Below are 27,314 nucleotides of genomic sequence, written 5' to 3' on the forward strand. Positions count from 1 at the left end.
CCCTCAGATGGAGCTACTGACAAATTTCTCCCTTAAACTTCAGGATTCAAAGATTATTACACATGGGAGAAAGACTCTAGAGGGCTCTTGACTCACTTTAAACTATTACTCCTCCTGGACAATTTTTTAAGGCCAACATGCCTGCTGTGACCCATTCCTGCACGAAGCTTGCAAATGAAAGCATTGTTGCTGGACCAGATATTCAGTGCTGCAGAGAGTCTGCTCTTTTATCCATGCTGGAATATATATTTTTATAAACTGATAAATATACCCCAAACCTCTAAGCAGGTACCTGTCATGACAAAAGCAGTGAGGGGCTCTGTGTGAACACCTGCATCGGTAGTGCCCTTAATGTTAATGTCATAGCCAGTGTAATCTAGCAGGCCTGAGATGTGAGCGCTGCGAGCACCTCCTGACACCGTAAGCTCCTGGGGTTCGTGTGCTGCATAGGAATCTCTAATGTGTATAACAAACTTGGCAAAAGGCCCATCTCTTGTGGTCCAGGAGAGGTTGAAGCTGTCGGGGGTAACATTTGTGAGTGTGAGCGTGCCCAGCTGTGGCTCAGCCTCTGAGGGAGAAAGGAACACAGGTGAAGAGAGAGCATTACTTAATAGGGTGGGGGAATTAGCCACGGGGGGTTATCGATTCTTGAAGCCAAAGCTGAAGCTTTTAGCCTTGTTTTGCAGTGGTTAAAGTAAAGAGGAGCACCATAACAGCTATTTTGTAAGGTTTTGGAAAGAAGCCAATGAAATTAGTGCTGACTTTTGTTGTTGTTGTTGTTTTCATTCAGTATTCTTAAATACACTCAATTTTCCTGTTGAAATGTGGCCTGATTTACAGAAATGCCAACAGCATACAGCCCCATGGTAAAACCATGGGAACTGCAGTAACTCAGCACTAAAGATGTAATTGAGATATCCAGACCCAAAGCAATTCCAAAATAGATGAAATAGGATTTGGGCAGGAGTTAGGTGGGTCCAAACCAGACGTCCTTGAAATCCCATTTCAGCTTCTTAGTGTTCCTGTTGCCTGGCAATGTAGATACAGAACCCTGAAGTTCACCAGGGTTTTCATCCTGGTAGTGATCATCTCAGCACTAATCTCAGGCCAAAACCTCCCTGGATTCCACAGCTAAGGTGTTCCTCATCCCCTGATTAGGCATAATCAGGGAATATCTAATGGACTGGACAAAACAAACAAGCAAATGAACAAAAAACACAAAGCCAAGAAAACACTGCTGTAGCTCTGCCTCTTTCCAACCATTCAATGGTAAGGGCTTTTCTTGAGAAAGCAAAGACTTTCCTTTTCTGCAAAAGGAAATTTAAAATCACCTTGCTCCCCTGCTAAGGGAGAATCTTGGCTTTTAGGCTATAGAAGGGGGAGAGCTTCCCACCATTCCTGTTTTAAGCTGTTCCATTTAGCATAAAATCATCAAGGATTCACAAGAGCACAGAAAGACCACAAACGTGACCCTGCAGTCAGGTGGTCAAAGAATCCTGTGTCTGCTCTCAGGGCTGAATTTCTATTTTTTTCTCTTGCCAATTGAGTATAAACCAAGAACACCTTGGGAAATGCAGCCTGTGAGATACAGGAGAATAACTGTGTAAGTGATAAATGTTGAGAGAAAAGCAAGAAGGACTTGTCACACTGACCAAGAGAACAGTGCAAGAATGAATTCCTTTTTTAAACTAAAGCATGAACTGCTGCAAGATGTTCCAACTTTTAGCTGCCGTCCCCAGTGGCAAGACTTTTAGATAACAGTCCACCTCCTTCTCTGGAAAAATCTTGGAAGAGGTGAATCCAAGTGGCCCCGATTAAGGACACATGCTGCTGTCATGCTGCCAGCCTGTGGCCATCAACGCCCTCATGGCTAACAGTGATGAATTCACCACGTAAGCACAATACTTCTGAAGACAGGGGAGGAGATGAGAAAATATCCACAGTGCAAACAGGCTTGGGAGGAGAACCCAGTGAAACCGAGCATGGAGCCATCAGCCCTGCATGCAGCTCAGAGCTGACAAACCAATCCTTTCCAGTCTGATTCTGAAATGGCCACATTCCTTTGCATGCCATTTGCATCAGGCAGGCAGGCTCACATCACCACAACCAAACTCCAAAGAACACTACATGCAAAACGAGTGGAAATTTTCTTTTTCAGTGAGTCCTGCCATCACCAAAGGAAAAGCTCTGATATCCAGTGAAACCAGACAAGTTTTAAAGACTCAGAGATAGCAAGGCAAGTGAGAGTGGTGGGCTGACCATCAAGAAAGGGTGTGCTTCTTGTTTGAGCCCAGCTCTCTGCTGGGAACACGTAAAAATGCCCAGCAGAGGAGGAACACCAGAACCAGCACAAGGTGACCAGACCACTCCATGCAATCTTGGCTGGTCATTTAGCATGCTGTATGAAACTCACATAAGAGATGCAAATGTCTTGGAAGACATTTGGTTTTAAGATGAAAAAATCAAAACAACATGCAGGTGCCTCTCTGGTCTGACAAAGATATGAAGGCCTCCCACCCACAACAAAGCAAGTGAGGATGGGACAAATGGAAACGTTCAGATCAAGTGCAAAGATATTCTGTGAAAAACATCAGCCATCTGGAGCATGTCAGTTATATATACACAGTACTTGCAGATAAGTGTATATATAATGAAACCAATCATGGTTTACTACTGGCTCCCTTAATGCTGGGGGCACTTTTTCAGCCTTTTCCATTGTCTGAGATATCTCTTTTTCCAAGTGCTCACAAGCTCGTTTTACTTCAGCCTCCCCTCATGGTGATCTTCCTATAATTTACCAAAGGAACGATGATGAGTTGGAGCCACGTTTTAGAGCAGTTCGGTGGACACAAAAAAGAAAGAAGAGAAAAAAAGCAAACCTAGAAGGTGAAACAAAGAAATACCTGTGGTTGCCAGTGCTGTCAAGGTCTGACCACCTTGCCCATCAATTACACCATGGAGCTGGATAGTGTAATTAGTGGCAGCTTTGAGGCTGGTGACTACATAGTGCCGTGAAGCCCCTGGCACTGTTTGCACCAGGGAGTCCAAAGGGAAGTCAGAATTTCTGACTTCTAGAATAAAATGGTCAAAGGCATTGTCCTGTGCCTCCCACGTGAGCAACATGGTGTCTGAGGTAGCATTTGATACAGTGAGTTTGCTAAGGAGAGGTTCCTCTACTATAGGAAGAAAAACAAATGGAAATACGTTGCAATTATTAAAACCCAAAGCAACAAAATAAAATTAAATAAAAGTTTGAATTCACCCACAAGTCACAAAGACCAAGTAGCCCTATATTTCTTGATGTTTTCCACACCACAGACCCTGTGGTCACCCTGCCCACACTACCTATGACTCAGTGAGGATATTTACAATCTGCTGATGCTAGAAAATGCAGTTCTATATCATCCTGATCACTCATGTTTGATATTAAGCTCAACATCACCGACTACCTTAATCTATTGCTATGACAAATTGCTGCGACTTTTCCTAAGATCATGTCAGCAGAAAAAAAAAAAAAGTAATATTAAATGTTCAAAACTTGAGCTATTATCTGCCTGCTATCAGAATACACCTTCTGCTTTTGTAACCTAGTCCTCTCCTTCCACTTTCACACTGTAACTGTCTACAGCACATTTGACACTTAACTTCCCTTTCTTTGAGTGTTTTCTGGAAAAACTGTCAACCGTAAAACCTCAGGATGTGCAATATGCCAACAGCTAAATGCCTACCTATTTAATTTACCAACATCAAGTAAATGCTCTCTTTCACTCTCTCATCTAACGTAAACTGAATTAATAAATGTATCAGCCTTGTAGGAGTCTGCTGACACAGACTGAAATGTGCCTGAAACCCATTTAGAGAATCAGGATAAAAACTGTATCTAGAAATTGGTTTATCTGAGAGAAGGAGTGTGTCCTCTATGCTGTCTGATAAACGCATACTGCAAAAATAACATAATGAATCATCTCCTACTTGCTTCCTGGGAAATTTATTTTGATTCTCATCAACAGCAGAAGTTGTCCCTACCCTAACGTTTGAACAAGAGCAAACATATTATTATGTGAATGAAATCACACCATACTGTGATTGACTGCCTTTGCTGGATGGGATAGTGGAATAACATTCACAGTTCAAAATGTCTGCAGCAGGTCGTCCTTAGAAGGTGTCAGACAGTGAGGTAGAGAATTTGGCAGTGGGTAGATTGGTAGGGTAGCTGAGGGCAAGGAAATGGGCACAACCTGCAACAAAGAGTTAGAAGAAAGCAAAATTAGCATTGAGGTAGGTTTTATGTACCTGTTGTAGCTGCAGAGCTTATTGCCTGTGTGCGGAAACCATTAGAGATCCCATAGAGGTAGACAATAAAATCAGTGCTGGGGGAAAGCCCTGAGATATGAGCTGTTCTTGAATTGCCTGAGATGTTGAACTCCATGGGCTCCAGCAACCTGTTAGAATCAATAATTTCAATAGTAAAGACGTCGAAGTCCCCATTGGTGGTTGTCCAAGAAAGGTTGAAGCTTTCAGGAGTAATGTCGGAAACGGTTAGCTCACCAACTTCTGGGTGCACTCCTGAGGAGGGAAACAACATTGGTCAGAAGGGAACAGCCCAGTGTCTTCTCCTACTAGAAATGCTGTGCTTCGCTCTGCACATGCTGACAGCACTCCATGCTGCCCTTGGAGAAAAGGGTTTAAATAGAAGCTTGCTACAGGCAAACAGGTTTTAAGGGGAAGAAATCAAATGAAAGCATCTCAAAATGCTAAAAAAGAAAAAAAAAAAAAGGAAAAAAAAAAAAAGGAAAGGAAGGTTTAAAGCTATGGCTACTTCCCTTTGCAGCCATGTGTCTTTGAGGTCTGAGCATGAAAGCAGTTGCAAAAGAACATTTCCAAAAGCCCCAGGGCATTTGGACAAGTCAGCTTCCAGTTTTAGGAGAAGCTAAAACTAGAGCCATTACTGTATCCAGAGGAAAAGATTGTGTTTTGTTTTAGTTCTTCTACTTTCCCTTTCAGCTTATGCCTATGAAAGCTGGCATGTAATTTGGGAGCTGGAGCCAAAATGCAAAGCAGTGATAGCTGCCTTGGGGTTTCTTCCTCTCCGTAGGCATCCCTGACATGCTACAGGAAGGCTCAGAAAATTCTGACAATTGCAAGTCCCCAGAAAGGAAAATTTTGAAAAGCCGGATGCTGAGTATGACCCAGAAAGGGAAGGGAAAACCTCAGCAGGGCATCTTCTGGTGTTTTCATTAAATTAATAAAAGGAGAGAACATTGCATATTTAGGCAGGACACCCATGATGTCTGTTTTCTTGTTTGTGCTTCTACTGCTTCCCTTGTCTAGCCACATTTGTCTATTTTCAATGGGCAATCTGCTACCAGCTCATACTCAAGACTCTCAAAGCAAAGGACTTCCAGACTGCAGCAGGACACAGCCCAAGGCAAGAGCCTTGTGCCACACACATTTCTACTTAAGCCAAGCTGCTTAAAGCACTATTGAAACAAGCAAGCTTTACTGTGTATAATGTTTTTGTTTTGTTTAGTTCTTACATGTACTTTTATCTCCTTCCGTGCTGAGTAATATGTGCTTGGGAAAAGTAAATAGAGCAGCAAACTTTTGGCTGTCCCACAATTTCGGGAGGTTGGGAGGTTGCAAAGGTCTGTAAGGAAGCCCAGAGGCAACAGATATTGTCTACAAGAAATAGTTCCATCACTGGTGCCCCTCTATTGTCAATTCATACCCTGTTTGTTATAATGATCGTAACACTTGGAAGAGTCGGTGAGCCATACAGAACAGACATATGTTTAAATTTGCTTCTCACAGTAGAAACTTGTGATGAGCAATCCTTTATCCAAAATGCAGTGTTTCACAAGATCAGTCAGAAAATTATTTCTGTAGCTCTTGCTTAGTTTCAAGCAAGCTTATGATAATGTGGGGCTTACCCTCCTTCTTTCAGGTCAGTTTTATCCAGAGTACTTTGGCTGAATTTGGTCTTGCGTTGTAATTTTTTCAGAACAGTCCAACTGTTTAACAACCTTATGTGGCTCAATATATGATACCATGCTTGGAGGAAACTCACTTGTGTTCTTTTCTATATGAGAACATACAGAAGGTGTCTGTCCTTGGGTCAGACACACGCACTATACACTTGAGACTGGATTTATTAGGGAGCTGGCGCAGAATTTCGGAAATAGCTTCTGAAGGGTAAAACACAAACATGCTCCTGGGCTTTGATTATCTGGGTTACAAAGAGCAGATTTTATAATTTTTACAAGGCAACCTGGGCTTTCCTGAGCATGTACAACAGCCAGTTGGGTTTTGCAGTTAGTGTCAACCAGCAGAGAAGCAAATAAAAGGAACAAAACAAGCCATTCTGAGGGGGGTAAAAAGAGCATTCCTGAAAGCGAATGGCTCCATGGGGGCGCTGAGACTCATATTGGAAAGTCTGATCATGAGACATTTCCATGCCAGAGATGTTCAGCCAAGCTTTAATGAGTTCAGCGCGCCCCATGCAAAGCAGACCGAGTGAGCAAGCTTTGTCGAGCAGTTGCAATTGCTCTGGCTCATGTCCCTGTCTGCAAAGGAAGGGAGCCATGAGACTGGACGAAAAGATACCTGTTGCAGTTTCAACAGAAAGGGGTTTGGTTCTGTAGCCGTTAATCACACCGTAAAGTGTGATGTTATAAGGTGTGTTGGCCTTGAGGCCTGTAACATTCATAAAGCGCAGTCTGCCTGGGACCGTGATATTCCGGGTTTCTTCTGGGTTGTCAGCCTCCTGCACCTGAATGACAAAGTTCTCATAGGCCCCGTCAGCTGCTGTCCAGGTGAGCTGGAAACCATCCCAGCCAGTCTCTGATACTGATAGTTTTCCAAGCTCAGGTTCTTCCTCTGAATAAGGACAGAGAGTCAGTCAGTTACTCAGATTACAGACTGGTGGTGGTGAGGTATTACTTAATGACTTTCAGAGCTAATGAACTTCATTTGTAAGCAAGTGACACGGAAATGCACCCCCACACACATTGACATTCTCAGCTGCCCCAGATAACTCATAAAGTCTCTTCAGAGACTTGGCAAGACAGAACAGAAAGAAAAGAACCATAATAATAAATAATATTCACAGTAATGCTAAAAGACTGCTTACAGAAAGTGGTTTAAAGACTGTCTTACAGCTGCGAGTGTTTTGCCAATATTAATTACAACTCCCTATGAGACAAGTAAGTATTACTATAACCACTTTACTCCAGCTATTAATGACTTGGTGTTTGTCATTTTAAAGTGACTGTGAATACTGCAGTAAGCCTATTGTAAGGCTAGAAGGATGCTGAGCATCTACTACTCGGGATTCTGATGTTTATGCTTTTAATTGAAGGATGATATTTATTCTTCCAAACTATTTCTAATCAAAAACAGTTAAGAATTGTTTAATGGAGTTATCTTCATTACATTACATTATTCTGCCCCGAAAACCTTTCTGGAGGCAGAGAAGCTTGGATTTTCAGTTATTGATATTAATCTAAAATTGAAATCTACATTCACAGAAATCAACATTTTTGTATGCCATCACAAGGGTGGCCTAGGAAGTCAGGAACCATCAGAACTAACTCTCTGATGCTGTTTTATCTGAAAGTTTAGGTTGTTTTCTCAGTAGGAATAGAAAATCCTCCAGTACCAAGGATTTTCTTAAAAGTTAGCAGTCACATGAGAAAATGACACAGTAATACCTTATTTTCTCTACATGGAAAATCCTGCTACATGATCTATCATTGGCCAGTGGGCTGGGATAAGTTTCTAGCACTTTTCTCACTTCCTTGCATTGTTAACACATCGGCATTACAGTAAGAACTGAGCCTAGCTAAATCATCCCAATCTGCCTGCCTGAGCATTTGTAAGAGATATGACACATAAAGGGAAAAGGATCTGATTTTTTCAGTTCTAAACTTCAACTTCAGACTCTATGTAAATTTGAGTCAGTAAGGCTCTGAAATAAATGAGAACTAGGCTTAGCAACATCATTCATATGAATTTTCTTCCTGTAAAAAACAGAAAATCTCTTGTGTGACTGCTGCATAGCCTTGTATAGGTAGGTAGGGCTGCATTTTGAGAGGTAACACTCATGGGTAACAGTCAATTACCATCAGTGAGATTCACTAATGTATAGCAAATATTACTATCCAGGAACATCAAAGTCTTGACAAGCTTTTCCTATCCTGCTAGAAAGGAAGAGATTGTTTATGAAATAACACCATGTTCAACAAAAAAAATGCATGAATCCTAGAGCTGTTTAGCTTCCTCAGTAACAGGAATGAAATACTCAGAGGCAAAATATAAATCATGTCAAGATAGCACCATTTAGCTGAAAAAGAAAGCAGAACAAAAAAGGAATGGGTTGAATCAGAAATAATGATCTTTTGGTGGCAACAGAAATAAATAAAACAAACACATTGCTTAAAATGAAAATGAAACTAAACCAAAAGTTAAAGCAAGGCAAAATATTTCACATAAAAGCACGATTATAATAAGTAATGCAGTAACCATCACAGCTTAGAAGCAACTCAAATTTCTCCAAAGAGTACTCAGTTTCATTCACCTCTGGGATGCAGAGTCCCTTTTTCTCCCACTTATTTCTCATGCATGCCTGAAACGGAAGCGCACTCAACCCCATCATGCTCTCTAGGGACCGAGAGATTCTCATATAAAATCATGCACCAGGTTGGACAGCTGGAGATCTCTGAAAGCCTCATCCACAAAGCATTCAACATATGTGACAAAACAATGATAATGTCATGGCAAATGCTATCAAGGGATGATGTTTCTTAGCTTAAAAAAAAAAAAGAGAGAACAAACCATTGAGAGATAAGACTGCTTTAGCCATGTACTAGGTTCACAATGATCTTTGTGTTTCTATGTGAATATCTTATTGCACATCATGAATTTAATTCTTGGCTGATGATCTGCTATAGTCATTAGTCTCTGGCTATGTTCTTCAGGAATTAACTTTGACATTGTTACTTGCAACATTATTGAACTGAACTCTGTGGCTACAAGCCTGTTTCCTCATGAAATGCATTTAAGAGGGACAAGAGGTAGAAGTTTTCAGACAGGTATACTCCCAATGTGTTACAATCTTTTTTTTCCTCTAACATCACCACTTCCATGCCAATGCTGCAAACTGCAACCTCCTTGTGATTTTTCTTGGGTGCTTTGGACCATAATCCCTGTAATATCTTGCTATTTTCATGTCCCTTGTAAATAGCAGATGCATCAATGCTCCTCTTTGCATGCAATTTGAAAAGAGAGAATTGATGCTACATCACTTTAAAAGCTGTATGGGGCATTGTCCATGCTACATAACCCAAAGTTCTCATTCCATAGCAATAAGAGTTTTATTCCGTGCAAAAAGAAGTAAAAAAAATAAGAAAAAAGGAATCACTCACAAAGCCTAGCATTTCTGCAGTGGAACAGCAGTACGAAAATGGAGTTCTGTATTTCAAAGCAGAAAAGGAACACGTGGCTAATGAATCCATAGAAAATACCTGTAGCAGCTAGAGCTTCCAGGGACCAAGAGAGCTGACCTTGACTGCTTCCTTGGAGGTTAATCTGGTATTGTGTGCCAGCTGTGAGATTGGTAATTTCTGTTTCTCGTTGGTTTCCCAGCAAAAAGATTTCCTGCGTTCTGTTTGAGCTGGACAGGTCTTTCAGAGTGATAAGGAACTGATCAAATACCTCATCCTGTGCTGCCCAAGACAGGGTGAAACTACTGGAAGTCCTGTGTGTTATATTTAGGTCACGAAGAGCATCAGTGACTTCTGAGATGGGAAGGTCAGTGGGCACCACAGGCAGAGCATGAGAACCAGGACTCGGGTTTGTTAAATAACTTAGCTCTGTAGGTGCAGGACTGGTAGGATTAAATGATGTTTCACTGTTTGATTCTCCAGGTGATGTGACTAGATGTGCTAAACAAAGGTAAATTACAAGTTAAAATTTCCTGAAAATAACCTCCCAAATATACCCAGTGACAGCTAACACCTACTACAGAACAGTTCCTGTGTTTTCATTAACAAGCTCTAAGAACAGAGAAAAAAAAGGTAGGTACTTCTATTTTGGAGACTGAATCCAAGCCACAAGCAAAAGTAGCATCACCAAGCACAACCTGGTTCTCGCACAGAGCCACACTAACCAGGAGACAGACCCAGAGCAACAACCTTTAAACACAGATCAGCTGACATGCTTTCAGTGGAGAAATGGATAGGTACATTCTCACTTGATGTGAATCAGGACAATTCAGCTCCAAAGAACTTCACTGATTTACATCAGTGAGGATTTGAACCCTCAGTCTCTCAAACATGCCTTTTATCTTTACTACAGCACGTTGTTGCTACTGATACAAACCAGAAGTGGAATGCATGCCAAACATCACAACTATATCCAAATCCAAACCAAGAAACAAGACACAGAGAAACATGCTAAATCTCTTCCTACCAAATAAAAACATGCTTGGAGGAGTTATCCACTCTGATACATGCAGAAATTTAAGAAAGGGGAAGGGACCCTTAACTAAAAACCAAGACAGAATGAACTTGTGGGATTTTTCTTTAAAGAGATCCAGAGGGATGGAAGGGGAAAAGGCTTGGCCTTCAACATGCTGAAGATCTGTGACAGTATCTTGTAGCACAGTCAGGTTCTGAAAATCTGAGAGCTGTGGAAATCACAACAAATGGTTTCTGATCACTGCTGCAAGGCAACAGGCAAGTGATTTTTCTGACACTTCAATTAGCCATGCAGAATTATCTCCTCATTAGTGGAAAACCACATCATTTCACACCTCGATGACTGCCTTGCTTTCATGCTCCATGGCATTCAATTAAGAGAGAGTGAGTCATCTACCACCATCAGTCAGTTCAGCACAAATACGTACTCAGGATTCAGTATCTGTCTCCAAATTCACACATGTATCAGGAAAAAAAAAGAAGGTTTTAGATGAGAAAGATCAACTTAAACTGTTTTCAAATAAATGCAGAAATTTTATCTTGAAAATATACTCTCAGGAGAAGTATAGATGTAGAAACGTTGCTTTCTGCTCACCTCCAGAAAAGAGCAAAGCCTGTGAGGCAGTGACTTATATTTACATATATTATATATTACATATATCATATCAGTGACAGTTGACTTAGGTAAGGGTCCTCCTAAATTACACCAACATGTGATCTGAACCAGGCCCTACATATCGTGCAACCCGAAGACAGCAAAGTTGTCATCACACCAGCATATGTGCAATGGTAACTGCTAGCGTAGTTCATTCTTTCTTGGAAAATGTGCTGTCAGAACTACTCCCTGACCACACAAGGGTGACTGAACTTCTGTAACATCCCTAGGGAACAAAGCAGGAGGACATGCAGCACTGAACCAGTAGCCTTCCCTGACTCTCAGCTGCTTTTGCACAATCATAGCGCTGGGAACAGGCAAAAACCTATGGCATCAAGCAAGTGCACTGGTACTTGTTCAGACTTAAAGAGGCTTAAAAATACTTAACATGCATAGTGGCAGCTGGGCTTTACTGTGGATTATTTCTGCAGGAGACATGCATAAATAGAGGGAGTGAACAGACCAGCACAGAGGAAGAGAGTAGTACATTACACAGGTAAGCTCCGTGCCATGGAAGGTCCCACTGGGGAACTGCCACGCACCTTGAATTCAAAAACCAGGACTAAGTGTACAAAAATAGAAGGGAAAATGAAAACATGAGGCTGTCCTTAGGCTGGCATACTAAGAATCCTTCAGAAACCCCAAGAAATATTAGTCAAAATTGGCTTCTCGTTTCCCCTCATTTTCCTTGAGCATCCCTATTGATACTTATCCCAAATTCCCACCAATTATAGTATAAACACACAAATGGGAAACACAGCAACAGTTCAACTGCATTATCTAAAAAAGGAGGGACCAATTCCTGTAACTGGCATTTTAATTCATCATTTTGCTGTCACAAGTGGGTTAATTTTTTGGTGACATCTTTGACAACTACATGGGTGGTTACCATGTACAGGCTGTCCTACAAAGCACGTACAATTTATGTAGTTATATTATCTCTGAAACTTTTTTCAAACCTAATTCTGAGTATTATCTTGTGTTTAATGACTGACTCCACAAATGAATTTGTGGTCGAGAAAGGGTGGTCTACTGTCTACATGCACATATAAATGCACAGGCACACACCTATTAGTACATTGTGTAATAGAGGAATATGTGGCTTTGTGTACAAACATGCAATGGATAGAAAAATGCAAGTGATATGAACATGCAGAAAACACTTGGATACCATAGATAATATCAGCATTCAACGTTTAGCATACAGAATATTAGCTACAGAGTGGATAACAGAAAATTTGGAAAACAAACTGTAGGATATCAAGACCAATGGAGATCAAACACTTGACAAAGCAAGCAGGGGAATATATGGGAAGAAAACAGAGCTATAGGAGCTCTAGGTGGGTGGATGACAGCCAGACAGGCTGATGCATGATGGTGAGATGAATAAATAGTAAATGCCAAAGAGCTGAAAGTAAAGAGGAAGGGAACTGGATGGACAATAAACACGCTCTTTCTCAGACTGGAATATTTCTTAATATCATTCTCTTAGTAGAATCTCCAGGCTGAATATGGCCTAAATATGTCCACACTGCTGCTGCTGGCCTTTTGAGGAATTCCACTGTAATGCTTCACTGGAGTTTTTACTAAGAAGAATGTTAATGTCCTGCCAGGACATTTCCCCGGTTACTCAGGATGGAGCAAAGAGTATTCTGTATTATTTCTTGCTTCCGTCTCTTGGATTTTACATTGTTTTCCAAGAAGGGCTATCAGCCAGTTTCACTGCAGAAGTTCTCATCAGATCGACCTCACTGTAGGATATGGCTGCAGTTCTCTGAAAGAGGGTTGCAGAACCACAGCCTACCAAGATATTTGTGTTCTTTTAAAAACCCTTTGGCTAAATGGCTTTCCCCTCTCTCAACCAGCTGATTAAGTGGTCTTACAGTGCCTTTGCACCCTTGAGTTCCAATAATAAAGCATTGCAATAATATCACAGGCCAGAAATAATACAGAAACTAGAGCTAAAAATCCTCATATTAAAGTCTGAGATCCCAGGTACTCTCAGCAGAGGAATCAGCTGAAGAAATGGACAACCTTTACTGGTAAATCCATTTTCCCAGCAGTCGGCACTGCAGTTTCCCATTGAACTAGGTCACCTAATCACTCCTCCTAATGTTCCTTTGAGTTTGTATAAAGAAGGGTGGTGCAATCTGAGACTGGTAGAAGCCAGGAGAGGAAGAGCAACTGACGCATGACACAGACAAGGGTCTTTAGTAAAAAACATAAATTTTCTTAAAAACATTCAACAGAATGGACAACTTGCTTCTACAAGCCATGCTCCTATGTGCAACTCATTTCCAGAGGCAAGACAGTATCTTATCCATGATTCATCAGCAGTTGCTGCACAATCTGGGTCCTTCAGCAGAGGAATGTGAGGTTGGCACTTGGTTTCTCTTATGTTCACTCATTTATTTCCACAGCCTTCTCATGCCTGATGTATTGCCATCCCTCCTCCTCCAGGACCCACATTGTGCTACGCAGGCAGGGCTCCAGAACCAGAACAAGAAGGAACAAAGCTGCAGTCTGAGTGCTCAGCTTTCTCAGAGCTGGGTTACGTGCTCGCTCTGCAGATTAGTTGTCAATCTCGCACAACATTCTCCAGACATGCTGCCAGGAAGGTCCCTCCAACTAGTAAAATGGCTCATTTTCTGTGACTTCTGAAGTAGTTCTAAACCAAAACCTGAGCACAATGCTGGGAAGGACCTTTAACAAGAGAGACCCTGCTTTGTGGTACCTTAGTTAGTAACAGAAAGGAGGTACCTGTTGTAGCCACAGCTTCCAGAGGAGGGGAGCGCTGTTCTCCAGCCAATCCATACACCTTGATTTTATAGGAAGTGTTAGCTTGGAGGCCTTCAATCACAGCACCTAGGGAATCTCTAGGAAGGAAGGTTTCTGCAGGGGACCCAGCTGCCAATGACACTTCCTTGTACTCCACCACAAAACTAGTGTAGGCTCCTGTGTTCGCGTACCACGAGACACTAAGGCTGTGGTCTGTAACCCCTGAGACCACAAGGTCTCTCAGTGCATTGTTCTCCATCCCTGAGATCTCTGGGGCAACAAAGCTCCCAGAGCCAGAAAGCTCCTCTGGGTCAGGAGTCATTGCCTGCATTAGGGTTAGACTACGTGAAGCTACAAAGAAACAAACAAGCAAATGACAGTGTGAAATATTCAGTCTTTCCATTTCAGTAGAATAAAATAACATTTAGCTAACTGGTCACTTTATAATTTTTAGCATCCCCTGAATGCAGAATCATGGACATCAGTATAAAAAAGCTTTGTATTGAGCAGCACTTCATCCATATAAAGAAACAGAAGCAACATAAAGCTGCCATCCTGCAGTGTGAAAGATTTCATGATGTGCTTTGCTAAAGGTCTGTGAGCTCTCAAGGTTTTGGCCACCTGCGTGCGCTAAACTGTGGAAAGATAACCAGGAGAATGTGAGAGAGGAGAGAAAGCACCAACAGAACATCTTCAGTTCTGGGGCTGAAATAAACCTTACTCTCAGTGACAGATGATTCACTGTGCAAAGAAACAAAAATAATCTGTGGGAAACAAAAGCACTGAAGCTTCTGGATACCTGCAGGCAGAGAAACCTAACCAAACCATCAAGAGGCTGGGGAGACTATAAGATGAAAAACTGGAAATCTGAAGAAGCAAAGGGAACTGAAAGAAAATGTTCTCAAGCCTCCCACAGTCCCTGACTCCCATGCTCAGTGAGGACAGCACATGCCCCTCTGAACAGCAGGACTGTCTCCTCCACCCACCAAGAAGAGCTAGTCCAGGCTTAGCTGTGCTACTGGCACTTTCCACATCAATCATTGCTCTCTCCACATGGTTTCTCCAAAGCACTCTCCTCAGCAGTGCAATGGACCTGAGGTCCCCCAGAGCTCTGCAAGAGAGGGCAAAATAACAAGTTTGTTTTGCTTAGCCTGAGGACTAGAGGACCCCCCAAGTACTGGGAACATGGAAGAGGAGGCCTGGCTAGAGGCTGGAGGAAAAAGTAAACCGAAGAAGTGATCTCTTGTCTTATAACCCCCAGCCTTACAGAGCACTTCTGCCTCCCCATGTTCATGTGTTTGGATTTACCCATTCCTATACAGGAGGAAGGTCACTGAGACAGGTTATGTCAACTATTGCTGTTGCTTCTACGCAGCACACTGCAGAGAACTCTTTGTTTACTGGCTGCTCTGAGTAAAGACTTAAAACAAATGCGCTGGTCAGACAAACTTGTTACAAGAAAAATAATAATCCAAAGAAAAAAGAAGGCATCTTTTGGGACTTTGGAAGCTGGTGCTGGAAAGACCAAACTGTGAAATTCCACAGCATGTTGTTTCTGCCTTTTCACCCTCTACACGTACTTCTTTTGAGACTGTTCAGTCTTCAGACTGATGAGGAAACAGATAACTTTGGAAAAATTGAAGCCTGCTCACTCAAGACACATAAACCTTCAGCTTCTTTTTGCATGGATGTGCTTCAAGACTTCCTAATTTTTCCCTACAGGGGACACAAACCAGACTTATGCATCAAATGAGTAATTCAGGACTGAATGTTTTCTGTAGTTTACACCATATCTTATAACTCTCTCCTGTACTGGATTACTGACTCTGTAAATTCATAGGTGCTGCTGGCATGAACACTGCTAGGGAATATGGCACTGTTGGTTTTTGTTGTTGTTGTTGTTTTTTTGTTTTGTTTTCCTCAGGTCAGTTGTATGCAGTTATTTGTTTGTAAAATCCACAACTTCTGGCACATGGTTACCTCATAGGTGGTCTTTTGTGGGGAAAAGTATAAAAGCCTATCTGCTAAGGAGACTAATTCTAGCCCAACTGATTCTGATTTTACTGCCTCTGCTGCCTTATAGCAATTGAGGCTATGCCTCACAAGATTTAGGCTGAAGGCACTTAAAGATTCAGGACTCATTTATATTCTATACTGAGATATGATCTGTATGCAACCAACTTTGGGTCAAAAAGTTTCAAAAACAATAAAACCTTATTCAAGAAGTGGTGCGTTGATTCTAGTTAAATAGAGATGTTTGTACAAATGGAGATGGCAGAAATGGACCCTTTCTTTGTAGACAAGTAAAACAGTCATGGTATCCAATGAAAACAGTGACTGTGACCAGATTTGTAACAATAGCATGTTTCTGCTTTTGGATGAGAAAAGTGAAAAAGGGCAACAACAGAGCCCTGCTGACCCTGCTGAAGCATGATGGGTGGAGGCATGCTGTGAAGAGAATTCATTAGGCAAGAACAAGCAATGTTAAACACATTCTGGTTGCTCTTCCTCTTGGTTTTTGGCTGTAGAAAATAAAACAAGTTATAAGACATAATGTACAAAAGCACAGCCTCATTTAAAACAAAGGACAAGGTCTGTATTTTCTCCAGGACAAATAGCTTTGTTCTTTGTGAGTCTTCTCAAAAGGAAAGCAAGAAATCCTTGAGAATATGGAGCTAAACACAGTAGTGAGGCAAATACACAGCTATCCCTCAGTGAACCTGTCATGCTAGAGAGAGCTTAGTCTGCTCTGCAGGCAGTGGATGTTTTCATGCAGTTCCCCAGACATGGCTTACAAAATCAGGTGAAGTTTTGCTTGGGCTAGTCAATGACCTGGCACACGGCACTCATCAAAAGCTTTTACTCACCAGTTGATCCCTTGACAGTTGTGGGTTTGCTTTTGTGTCTGCCCTTCTCTGCCACCAGACTGATGGTGTATTCTGTTCCTGCCTCTAACCCTCGAAGGATAAAAGAGGTGCTATCCACAGGGATCTCCACTTCATTCTTCTTTCCAGAAGGACTGACGTAAGTGAGGCGGTAACGATCAAACTTGGCCACAGGTCTTCTCCAGCGAAGTGACAGGGTGGTTTCCGTGCGGTCACCAACTTCCAAGTCCTTGGGGTTATCAAGATCTATGGGTCAAAAAAGCAAAGTTAAGCTGTCTTGGTACTGCCCTGGGACAGTTTTTCAGGCATCTGTAGACACAGCAGCAACTGTACTGGGTGCCTAGTGACAGCTCAGTCAGATCTGCCATCTGAGCTTTTGAAGCCCTTCTGCTTGAGGTGGAGGAAGATGAAGTTCTGTTTTACAGACACACCACACTAAATTTAAATTTCCACCACTTAAATTCACTTCAGCAATCACTACATGAAGGAGAGAAAGAATTTAATCCCTTACAGCATTCACCCAGGGAGAAAAAAAAAGGGAGTGTTGTAAGAAAAGTGCTGGATTTGAAGGATAGTCAGGACTGTTGAAACCCCTGAGGCTATACTCTTTGTCCAGATGACGCTTTGGCCATAACCACCATTCCTGCCAGAAACCCTCACAGCTAGAGAGCAATTATTATAGAGCAATCGATTATTATTACGGTGAATAACCCAGACTGTTAAGAGATCCTGGTACAGGAAAAGAAAGCCAGAGTCAAAGATCAAAATCTCTGGGAAAATACTTTTTCTTTTATTTGTGGGGAAATGTCCCATTTGTGCCAAAAAAAAATCAAGAGTTTTCTAAAATATTTCTTACAGCATTACTTAAAAAGGGAAGAAGCACCAGAGTGGCTCCAGCTATCTGCTGCTTCCTGCAGAGTACGAGAGAGGATCAAGCTACTCACCAGTGCCAGCATTAATGGTAGCAGGAGCACTTTCCCTGTCCTGTTTCACTGCTGTCACTCCAATGCCATATTCAGTTCCAGGCCTCAAACCTAAGAGATAAGGGATAGAAGCATGAGTCCCTGTCCATGGAATTTGCTTATTGGCATCTGTTTAAATAAACGAGTCTGAATGTATGCAAGATTAGATATATGCTTTTGTGCATATGCAAAGAATTGAGGTTTCAGTTGCCCTCCAGCTGACCTGAAGTGAATAAATCATTTTCCACAGACTTGTCAGAGGATATGGACTATGGCTGGCTGAGATTACATGCTGAACATTGTGCAAATGCATAGTCAGAGATAACTTCTACTTTCAAGAGATTGCAGTGTAGGTACTCCCGCCCCGAGAAAAAGATCCAGATTAAATGAAGAAATCTACCATTGTAGGCAGGTGTGGCAACTTGCACACACCTGGAAAACCTGCAGGCTGGCATCAGTAAATACCATTCCTAGCACATACAAAAGCCTCTTGAACTTAAAGATGTCAAGCCATCTCTGCAAAGACATGTAGCAACCTAGAACCCAGGCAAGTGACTAGTGGGGTTCAGAGACGCACATGGAAGCAAAATGGCTACATGTCTGCTGTTGGCTAGTTATCCATCTGAAGTACATAAACACATATCACATGGACTTTAATTTAATCATTTCTACTCAAAATGTGTAACCTCTGCTTGTAGCTCTTATGTATAGTGACCAAAAGGTTTTTTGGTGCTGTGCTCAAGGGTGATGGCAGCAGCATGACATTAATAACAATCTCCCAATTCCCTTACCTGTGAGTGTAGCTCTGGTTGTTGCTTGGCTGCCCTTTGGCACTGTGATCTCAGCATGGTCTCCACCAGAAATGGGAGCAAACTTAATTCGGTAGTTATCAATGTTTGCATGGCTATTCTTCCACTCCAAAGTAATGCTATTGTCTGTCTGTGAAACTCGCTTCAGGTTTCGTGGAGCATCCAAGTCTGTAATAAATACATAAATAAATAAACACATAAATAAATGGAGTAATGCTCTTATGACAACACACTCTTATGACAGCCATTTTTAGAAACTCAATATGATTCATGAAGCTGACAGATTTCCTCTTATATGATGCCACTATATTCTCAACTACATTAATTAGATGTCTTTTAGCATGAAGTGTAGAGTTCACTAGCTTTGGGAAAAAAGTCAGAGGAAGAAATTCACCATTTATCTCCTGAAACAAACAAAAGAAAGCCATTTCAACTTCAGTAATTAATTTTAATTATAAAATACATAGCTGTGGGAAAACATATTTGGATGAAAATAATATTTTCCTTTACAAATACCTTAGCTTTCCAAATGAAAAAAAAGTTGCTAAGAAAAAGTAAAAGACCAACTCTAGAATGTCTGTTCAGTTAATATCTTGGGCACATGGCTGAAGGGAACTTTAAATCTCAAAATGCAAGGTGAATATTTTGTAGAAATGCAATAGGCTTTCCCTGTTTATACCTATGGTAGGCTCAAATAGTGCTCTGAATAAACTGCCGCATTTTGGGATGAAATGGGAGGTAATTCTCCATGTACCATCTACTCAGGTCCCTTAATATATCCAAACGTTGACAATATGCTGAAGGACCCACATTTTCATAAAGCATTCACAGGATAACAAAGGAGCAAAGAAAACTTGAAAAAATACATGAGAGAAAACATTTGCAGACCTTAAGAAGGAAAAAGAGCAATGTTCTCTGCTAATCTACTATGGGTTTAGACAAACAGAAATAAGGTCTTTGATGGAATAAGAACCATGGAAGATATTTAGCTCAGCAATCAGAGAAGTAATCCAGAGGAATTTGTTTTATGGAGTAAAGATTTATGGTATGATAAGCAAAAGCTTCTAAGTGACTTAATAATATAATTCCCATTTTCAAAACACATTTAGAGACTGGAGGGGCCTAAATATTTTGATGAGCCAGTAAAGTATACAAGACACAGAAAAGCCTCCATCTTCATGTACTTCTATAATACCATTGGTTCTGTGTTGATCTAGTAACTATTAACTCAAGCAAGACAATGCAAACAGCACAGGAAGATTGATGGTGATTACATTAAACTCCCAGAAATCTGGATTGGTACCCAAGCTTCCTACCTGTGACAAAGACTTCTTTCACGGGGTCACTTTCCATGTCCCCTCGCCGAGAAATAAGCGTCACTTCATATTCTGTGTGTGGTCTCAGGTTTCCAATAGAATATTGGTTTTCATCCTCAGAAAGGTCAATGGTAGTTCTGTCCCCTGGAACATCCTTGGGGCCATAGGTGAGCTCTATGCCTTCAATTTCAGCCAAGGGTTTGGACCATGTGATCAGAGCTGTGGTGTCTGTGACATCTTTTGCCTCAATTTGGCTAGGGGCATCAAGCTCTGTAACAAAAGAAGAAAATGTCTTTTTTTTTTTTTTTTCTTTTCAATAAAGCTTACTAGAAAACTATAGCACTTAGGCTTTTAATTGCTTCAGAACAAAATTAAAATGAATGGCTCCTACAAACTGAAGCTTATCTTCATATTTTTCATCCTTTACTTTTTACAGCTGTAGAAGAAAGTGCCAGATGGAGCCAATTCATAAGAAACAAATTCATAAAAATTCATTAACATCTGAAGTTGCCAAAACAAAGACAAACAGAAACCCTAAGAGTCCTGCATAATGGAAGCTCTCCCCTAAGTAATTTCTTTACACCAATACCACCAGGAAGAAAGAAGTTCTAGTTACTATTGATGCACCTTTTTAAAAAGGATAAAAATAGATACTGCTAGCTACCTTCTAAATAAAATTAAATTTACTTTCCTCTTCAAAAAGGTAATTTGGGAAGGAATTAATTTATCTTCATGTCTTCCTTAACAGCTCCGATGCTTCCCTCCCCCTTTTTTTTTCTTTTCCCTATATAAAGCTTAGCTTTCCAAAAAAATTTTAACACTACCAAGACTACATCAAAAAGCAACTGTTTCATTGGTTGCACTATACCAATACAGGTTATGCTTACTTGTGGTTATCACTTTGGATAGTCCTGGTCCCCTGGTATTGTTTTTCACTATATGAAGGGATACATTATACTGCTGCCCTGGTGCCAAGCCTGGCTGCATATATGATGTCTCTGGCCTTTTCAAGCTGCTGGTTATATCTCCATTATCGTCCTTTTTCTGTAATACATGAAACAAGCATTTATTATAAATACAAAAAATTCAGGATCTTTCACTTGGACAAGAACCAAAGCTTCTGTACAAAGAACATTGCTTCCTTACCATATTACGGAAGACCAGCTCCCAGCCATCAAATGAAATGCTCAGAGGATCCCACTCTACCTGGACAGATGTTTCTCTAACAGATTTGAATTTCAGACCTTCTGGAGCAGGCAGATCTGTGACAGAAATAAATAAATAAATAAATAAATAAATAAAGGGGATAATTACATGTGCAACAAGTAATAAATGAGGGCACTGGGATGTGACAGCTACATCTATCCACAGCTATAACTTTCCACAGCTTTCCATAGCTTTTCACAGCTATAACTATCTGCCGTGTAGGGAGCTGTATCTGAGATGTTTTAACTCACTTAACAGCTAGGTATTCTGCCTTTGGACAGACATTCCTCTGACCTGTTCTAGATTTCACCTTAGAATAAAATAAATGCCCTAGAAATGCCTGTTTTTGCCCTCTTGAAAGAACCTCGTGTGGCCATTTGAATTTAGGTGAGATAAATCCTGCCCCAAGTCTCTCAGAATGAGAACAATGACAGAAGTCAAAGAGCATCTTTTGAGACTGGCATGTTGAGATATGATTGTGCTGTGCACAACACAAAAATGGAAACAGACAACAAATTATCAGATAAGCAGATAGAAAGCAAGTTGTGGTAAAACACACGGAAGATGTAAAACAAATATAATCTCCATTTTAGTCAAAAGATTTTGAATCCAAGTGATTTCACATTACTCTTATTGTACTTTCTGTATTTAGATAGATAGATAGATAGATAGATAGATAGATAGATAGATATTTTCAGGAAGCATTACCAGAGTTTAAAAATGTACCTTATTATGAAGAAACTGAGGGTTTTAATTTACAAAGACCCCACAATATTCATTGTCATGAGACCACTGCAGAGAGCAGAAGAGCTAACAAACATTACTTTTAACACAGTCATTGGTATTGAAAAAGAATAGAAAATGAAAGTATGAAGACTGTCCTTGAGCAGAACAGAAAGTGAGCAGGAAATAGAAAATACAGAAGGAAGAAAACCCTAACAAAAATAAATGCTTGCTACAGAACAGACAAATGAGTAAATAAAGAGAATATTAAACTCACATGTTGCTACTCTGGCACTGACTGGAATACTCTTCTTGTTTTTAAGGATTGCAAAGACACGGATAAAATATTCCACACCCGGCTCCAGTTCATGAATGGTGGCAGATGTCTCGTTTCCTGGTACAGTGAACTGCAGATCTAAGCCACCACTGCTGGTAGGGACATAGGTGACAAGGTACTCATTGACGAGATTCTCATGCTTCCATTCCAGATTTACAGTTTTATCTGTTACATTTGTTACAGTCAGCTCTGTTGGAGGAGACACTAGGGAGGGGAAAAGCAAAACAAAAGTTTTCAAGGCTCAGAAAATAATGACCTACCCGGTTTCACATTTTCCCAGAAGCAGTTTATAAGAATCATCTAACAAATAGGGAATGGGGAAGCCATGCCACACGAATTAGCCACTTGTAGAAAGGAATGTTCAGTTGATGAAGACTACAGATGTTTCCAAAAGTCATGGGCCAATTTCTACTTTCATACTTGCATATAACCTATGGCTGACTGTGTTCCAGATCCTCCTCTCATGGCTACTACACAAGACTACTATAGCTGGGTCGTTAGGGATTCAGACGATTAACTCAACTGCCAGCAACACATGATTTTATAGTTGGAAGTGCTGGGGTTTGGATATACAGAATTGCACAGATTTTCCACAGTAAAATAAAACATGATTATTTTTGTAAATACTTTCAATAGATTACTCCCCATTTGCATGCACAAGTACACAGAATGTGGCTTGGGAGCCTTCCAGGAGGAAGAGATGAAAAATGGGAATTTCTTTCAAATCGTATTCATTGTCTTTTACAATGTTCCCAACCCCAAAGTACTCTTTGATTACTCTACAAAGATCTTAGTTCTAAAATACCTCCCTTGGGATCTCTTAAAAAAACCTGCCTCCTTTATAGCGTAACACCTGTCATTATCTAGCTGCCAACATTTTCTATCGATTTCCATAGAGTCAGTGGTAATGGGAAACTAACCTGGTTTTATAGCTAAGTTTCCACTCCAGTTGATTCCATTATTTTACTCTAAGCTTTGTCAAATCTAACAGTATATATGTTCCATGTATATATATATAATACACACACACATATATATTTTATTTTAGTTAGAAAAATCAATTTGGTCACTTGAGTGAGAACCAAGGCCCCTGCAATAATCCTGAAAGCTTGCATGACAGTATTTGTGACATCTGGCAATTCCATCATGATGGGTGTCTCATACTCAGATAGGACAATCTTATTTTCTGCTCATGCCTTGCCTCCACCAGGGATCCAGCTCAAAGGTCCATCTTCAAAGTAAGGTCCTTGGGGTCTGAGCCCTTAGGGTCTGACAGCATACACTGTCAGTGCTATGCATTTTGGTTTCAGCTCCCACAATAGTGATAGCATTGCAAATGCAAGTTCCCTTTGTACTGGTCTAGTGTGGGACTGTGAACTAGAAACTGCAAGAAGTACTTGATACCTAAGCTCTTTATTCCCTGAAGTTCTTACCCGCACTGCCTCATTCTTGACAGCATTATTTTTTAGGCAAAATTCTGTCCATATTCTCTCGACTAATTCTGCTTAGTATCTAACTAAGAAGTTTCTGAATTCACCTCCCTCTTTCTTCACAGCTAGTACAGTTTCTTTTAGATGTGTCTTTTTAGCATCACGAGAAATCAAAAGGTAATAGTGAGAAACTCCCATTCAGTGATAGCTACAGCTCCAATGGCATTGTATCAGGAGCAAATTTGGAGACAATAAATCGACTATCACCATTATCAGCCTTTTAGATTGCTGACCACCACATTTCAACAGAAACCACTACACTATATAGCCCTGAAAAAGTAAGGGAGGTGAAGTGCTTTCTCTCAGTGCTGCAACTCCATCAATTCAACTGTTCAGACTATGATGAAGATGAGCCCAGCTACATGGAAGACATTCATGGACCCTCCAAGGCTGATAGATGGACACAGAGGATTACCCAGGGGAAGCAGATTGAAAGGGTCATTGCAACCTACCATCAGAGCAGTCGATTCCCATGTAACCATCTTCGCAGACACACCGTCCATCGATGCAGTGGCCCACATTGTTGCAGTCATTGGGGCAGGACCGTTCACGGCAGTCTTCCCCAGTGAAGCCCTCGTGGCACACACAGCGCCCGTTGACACAGCGCCCGCGCTGGTGGCAGTCGTTGGGGCAGGACAGCTCACCACAGTCCTCCCCTGTGAAGCCATTGTCACACACGCAGTGTCCCTCCACGCAGCGCCCACGGTTGTGGCAGTCGTTGGGGCACCTCAGCTCACCACAGTCCTCTCCCGTGTACCCCTCGTCACACACACACTGCCCATTGATGCAGCGCCCGTGGTTGTTGCAGTCATTGGGGCACCGCAGCTCACCACAGTCCTCCCCCGTGAATCCTTCGTGGCACTCGCACTGCCCATTGATGCAGCGCCCGCGGTTGTGGCAGTCATTGGGGCACCGCAGCTCCCCACAGTCCTCCCCGATGAATCCCTCGTCACACACGCACTGCCCGTTGACGCAGCGCCCGCGGTTGTGACAGTCGTTGGGGCACCGCAGCTCCCCGCAGTCCTCGCCCAGGTACCCCTCATGGCACACGCAGCGCCCATCCACACAGCGCCCACGGTTGTGGCAGTCCTTCGGGCACCTCTTCTCACTGCAGTCATCCCCAACGAAGCCCTCGTGGCAGACACACAGCCCGTTCTCACAGCGCCCGTTGCCATTGCAGTTGTTGGGGCAGGTCAGATCCCCACAGTCCTCTCCGGTGTAGCCCTCCTCACAGAAGCAGGTCCCGTTGACGCAGCGCCCGCGGTCGAAGCAGTCGTTGGGGCAGATGAGCTCGCTGCAGTCCTCACCGGTGTAGCCCTCATCGCAGACACACTCGTTGTCCACACAGCGCCCGCGGTTGTGGCAGTTGTTGGGGCACAGGGGCTCGCTGCAGTCCTCGCCAGTGAAGCCCTCGTGACACACGCACCGCCCACCCACGCACCTCCCGTGCACGCTGCACCCATAGGGGCAGAGCTCCTCGCTGCAGTCTGTGCCTGTGTACCCCTCAAAGCACACGCAAACCCCATCCACGCACTTGCCTTGGTCGTTACAGTCAGAAGGGCAGGAGGCCTGGCTGCAGTCCTCGCCGGTGAAGCCCTCATCACAGATACATTTGCCCTGTGAACACACTCCCCGGTTGAAGCAGTGGTGCGGGCAGGCTGGTTCAGAGCAGTTGGGGCCTTTCCAGCCAGGCTCACAGACACAGCCGCAGATCTCGGTGCTGTAGTTGCCATGTCCGCTGCAATAGGGTGTCGTGTCCAGGCGGCCTGTATCAAGAGTCAGGAAACCCGTTACCCCCTTACCTCTGGGATGTGTTAGGCCAGTGTGACACACAACCTAAAAGGGTCTGATTTTCCCTGTTCCCTACAGGTCTGATTTACAGAATCACCAGAGGTTTTGAAAGACACGCTCCCATTCTCTCATAAGATTTAGTTTACCAGGAATGCTTTAATTCACACTGCTGCCAGGGAAAAGCTGCTGCCAACTAATAGCTAAATGAGCATCTTAGATTCCTCTGCTCTTCTCAAAATCTCTCTTCCATCGACTGAGCAGCTTCCCTGACTGCTTCATTATGGCACACACCCGTATTCACCAGAACGTGTTCTATGTTCACCAGAACATAGAAAGCCAGGCAGCACACTGTGTCATCCACAGTGAGACCAGATCTGAGTTCAGAGGGACAGATTACAGCTGTACCTATGTTTTCTCTATCTCATGACCAGCGTCTTACCTCAGTTTAAAAAACAGCAGGAAGGACACTTTCTTTTTACCTCTCAAATCATTTGTGCTCACTAGTACTCATCTATTGCTTATATCCTGCTGTATTTTTATTGGTCTCTGTTAAGGAAAACTTGGACATGAAAACAGTTACATTGGCAGCCTGCTCAAGGGGACAAAACATGGAGCCAAAAGCTTAGACTTTGTGAGTTTTAATCTCAACTCGACACTGACTGTTACCTTGTCCAAGTGCCATACATGCTCAATGCCACCACTACAAGGCAGCCCAGACAGACTCCTGACCCCCAGATCCACAAAACTGCAAAACTGTGAATGAACCAAGCTGGCAAATGCATTCCCACTTTTGATTACATTTCAAAATTAACAGGTTGACTTTTGCTCATTCTTGAAACAGATTTGAGTATCTACTCTAAACAAGATCTGCTGCCAGCGTGAGAGTTTCCCTGAGAGTGGCTCCCCAGTCTGCCTTACCTTCTGCTGTCTGGGAATTAGGACAGCATCCAGCCCCGCTGGCACACTGCTCCCGGAGGGAGGATACCAGCCCCTCCAGCTCCTCTAGTCTGCTCAGCAGATCCTTAATATCTGGGGCAGCTGCACAGCCACAAGCCCGGCGGGGGATGTTGATACGGTGAGTGAAGACAATCTGGTTCTCATCTTTCACCGTGTGCTCCTCGTAATTCTTGACAGGCTCAATTTCTGCCTTCAGGTCTGCATCACCACTTGCTGTATCCAGGTCCACAGAGCAAAGGGAGCCAACAGGCAACTTAATGTTGTAGACATGGTTAAAAACAAGAGGCTGGCTGTCCTCTGGTAAGGTCACATTTAGCCCAGTTTCCCGCTTCTGCCTGATAATTCGCTTGATGAGTCCACCACTGACATGCTGGTACAGCAAACCTAAGATTGCACAGGCCAAAACCTGTGTGGGGAGTCCCATTGTGGCGTTCAGTTCCTTTTCAAAGCTGATGGAATCCTATGTTTCTTTGGCCTTTGTAGTCTGGAGGGGAAATTGGACAGCCAGTTCAAGCCAAGTTGGATTTCCTTTCTTTTCCTGTCACACTTGTTCCCTAAAACAAGAAGAAGCAGTGTAAGAGATGATCTGCAGCTATTCCACCCAACAAAAGGCCAGTGGCACTGAGTGTGTGCTGGTGTCCCTTAAAGAACGTGGCTGTGGTGCTGCTCAGTGTACGATCTCACTTGACCAAAATTGCTGAACTTGCTCTTAAATAACAGTGCAGATAGAGGTATGTACAATAAATCCATGTTCTGCTACTGTTCAACTCATGGCAGAAGCCTGCATTTCCTTCACCCGCTAGGCCACTGCTTGAAGGATACTGGAGGCTGGACCATGTGAAAAACTTGAGACACTGTCAAAAGGCCTATCAACACTAATAAGCCCATAGCAGCCCTTTTCCATATGCTTTAATTTGTTTAATTTTCTAG

At 42.3% G+C, this 27,314-nt stretch overlaps 1 protein-coding gene across 11 annotated transcripts in view; it reads right to left on the reverse strand.

The window, feature by feature from the left end:
* TNC (tenascin C) overlaps positions 1–27,314 on the reverse strand; it is a 105,652-nt gene that overhangs the window by 21,525 nt on the left and 56,813 nt on the right. For 4 of the 11 annotated variants that reach the window (XM_072025319.1, XM_072025318.1, XM_072025317.1 and 1 more), the window contains 13 exons: positions 26,346–26,938; positions 24,089–25,402; positions 22,087–22,350; positions 21,027–21,142; positions 20,768–20,924; positions 19,881–20,150; positions 18,547–18,732; positions 17,738–17,827; positions 16,776–17,039; positions 6,604–6,876; positions 4,294–4,566; positions 2,904–3,176; positions 293–568 (listed from right to left, as the gene is read on the reverse strand). In XM_072025319.1, coding sequence (XP_071881420.1) covers positions 293–568; positions 2,904–3,176; positions 4,294–4,566; positions 6,604–6,876; positions 16,776–17,039; positions 17,738–17,827; positions 18,547–18,732; positions 19,881–20,150; positions 20,768–20,924; positions 21,027–21,142; positions 22,087–22,350; positions 24,089–25,402; positions 26,346–26,808 — 4,219 coding nt within the window. In that variant the 5' untranslated portion in view covers positions 26,809–26,938. The remainder of the gene's footprint in view (positions 1–292; positions 569–2,903; positions 3,177–4,293; positions 4,567–6,603; positions 6,877–16,775; positions 17,040–17,737; positions 17,828–18,546; positions 18,733–19,880; positions 20,151–20,767; positions 20,925–21,026; positions 21,143–22,086; positions 22,351–24,088; positions 25,403–26,345; positions 26,939–27,314) is intronic. The other 7 variants (XM_013102258.5, XM_072025322.1, XM_072025321.1 and 4 more) reach the window with 3 other exon arrangements.

Source organism: Anas platyrhynchos, chromosome 18 (assembly GCF_047663525.1).
Source record: "Anas platyrhynchos isolate ZD024472 breed Pekin duck chromosome 18, IASCAAS_PekinDuck_T2T, whole genome shotgun sequence".
Classification (NCBI taxonomy): Eukaryota; Metazoa; Chordata; class Aves; order Anseriformes; family Anatidae; genus Anas; species Anas platyrhynchos.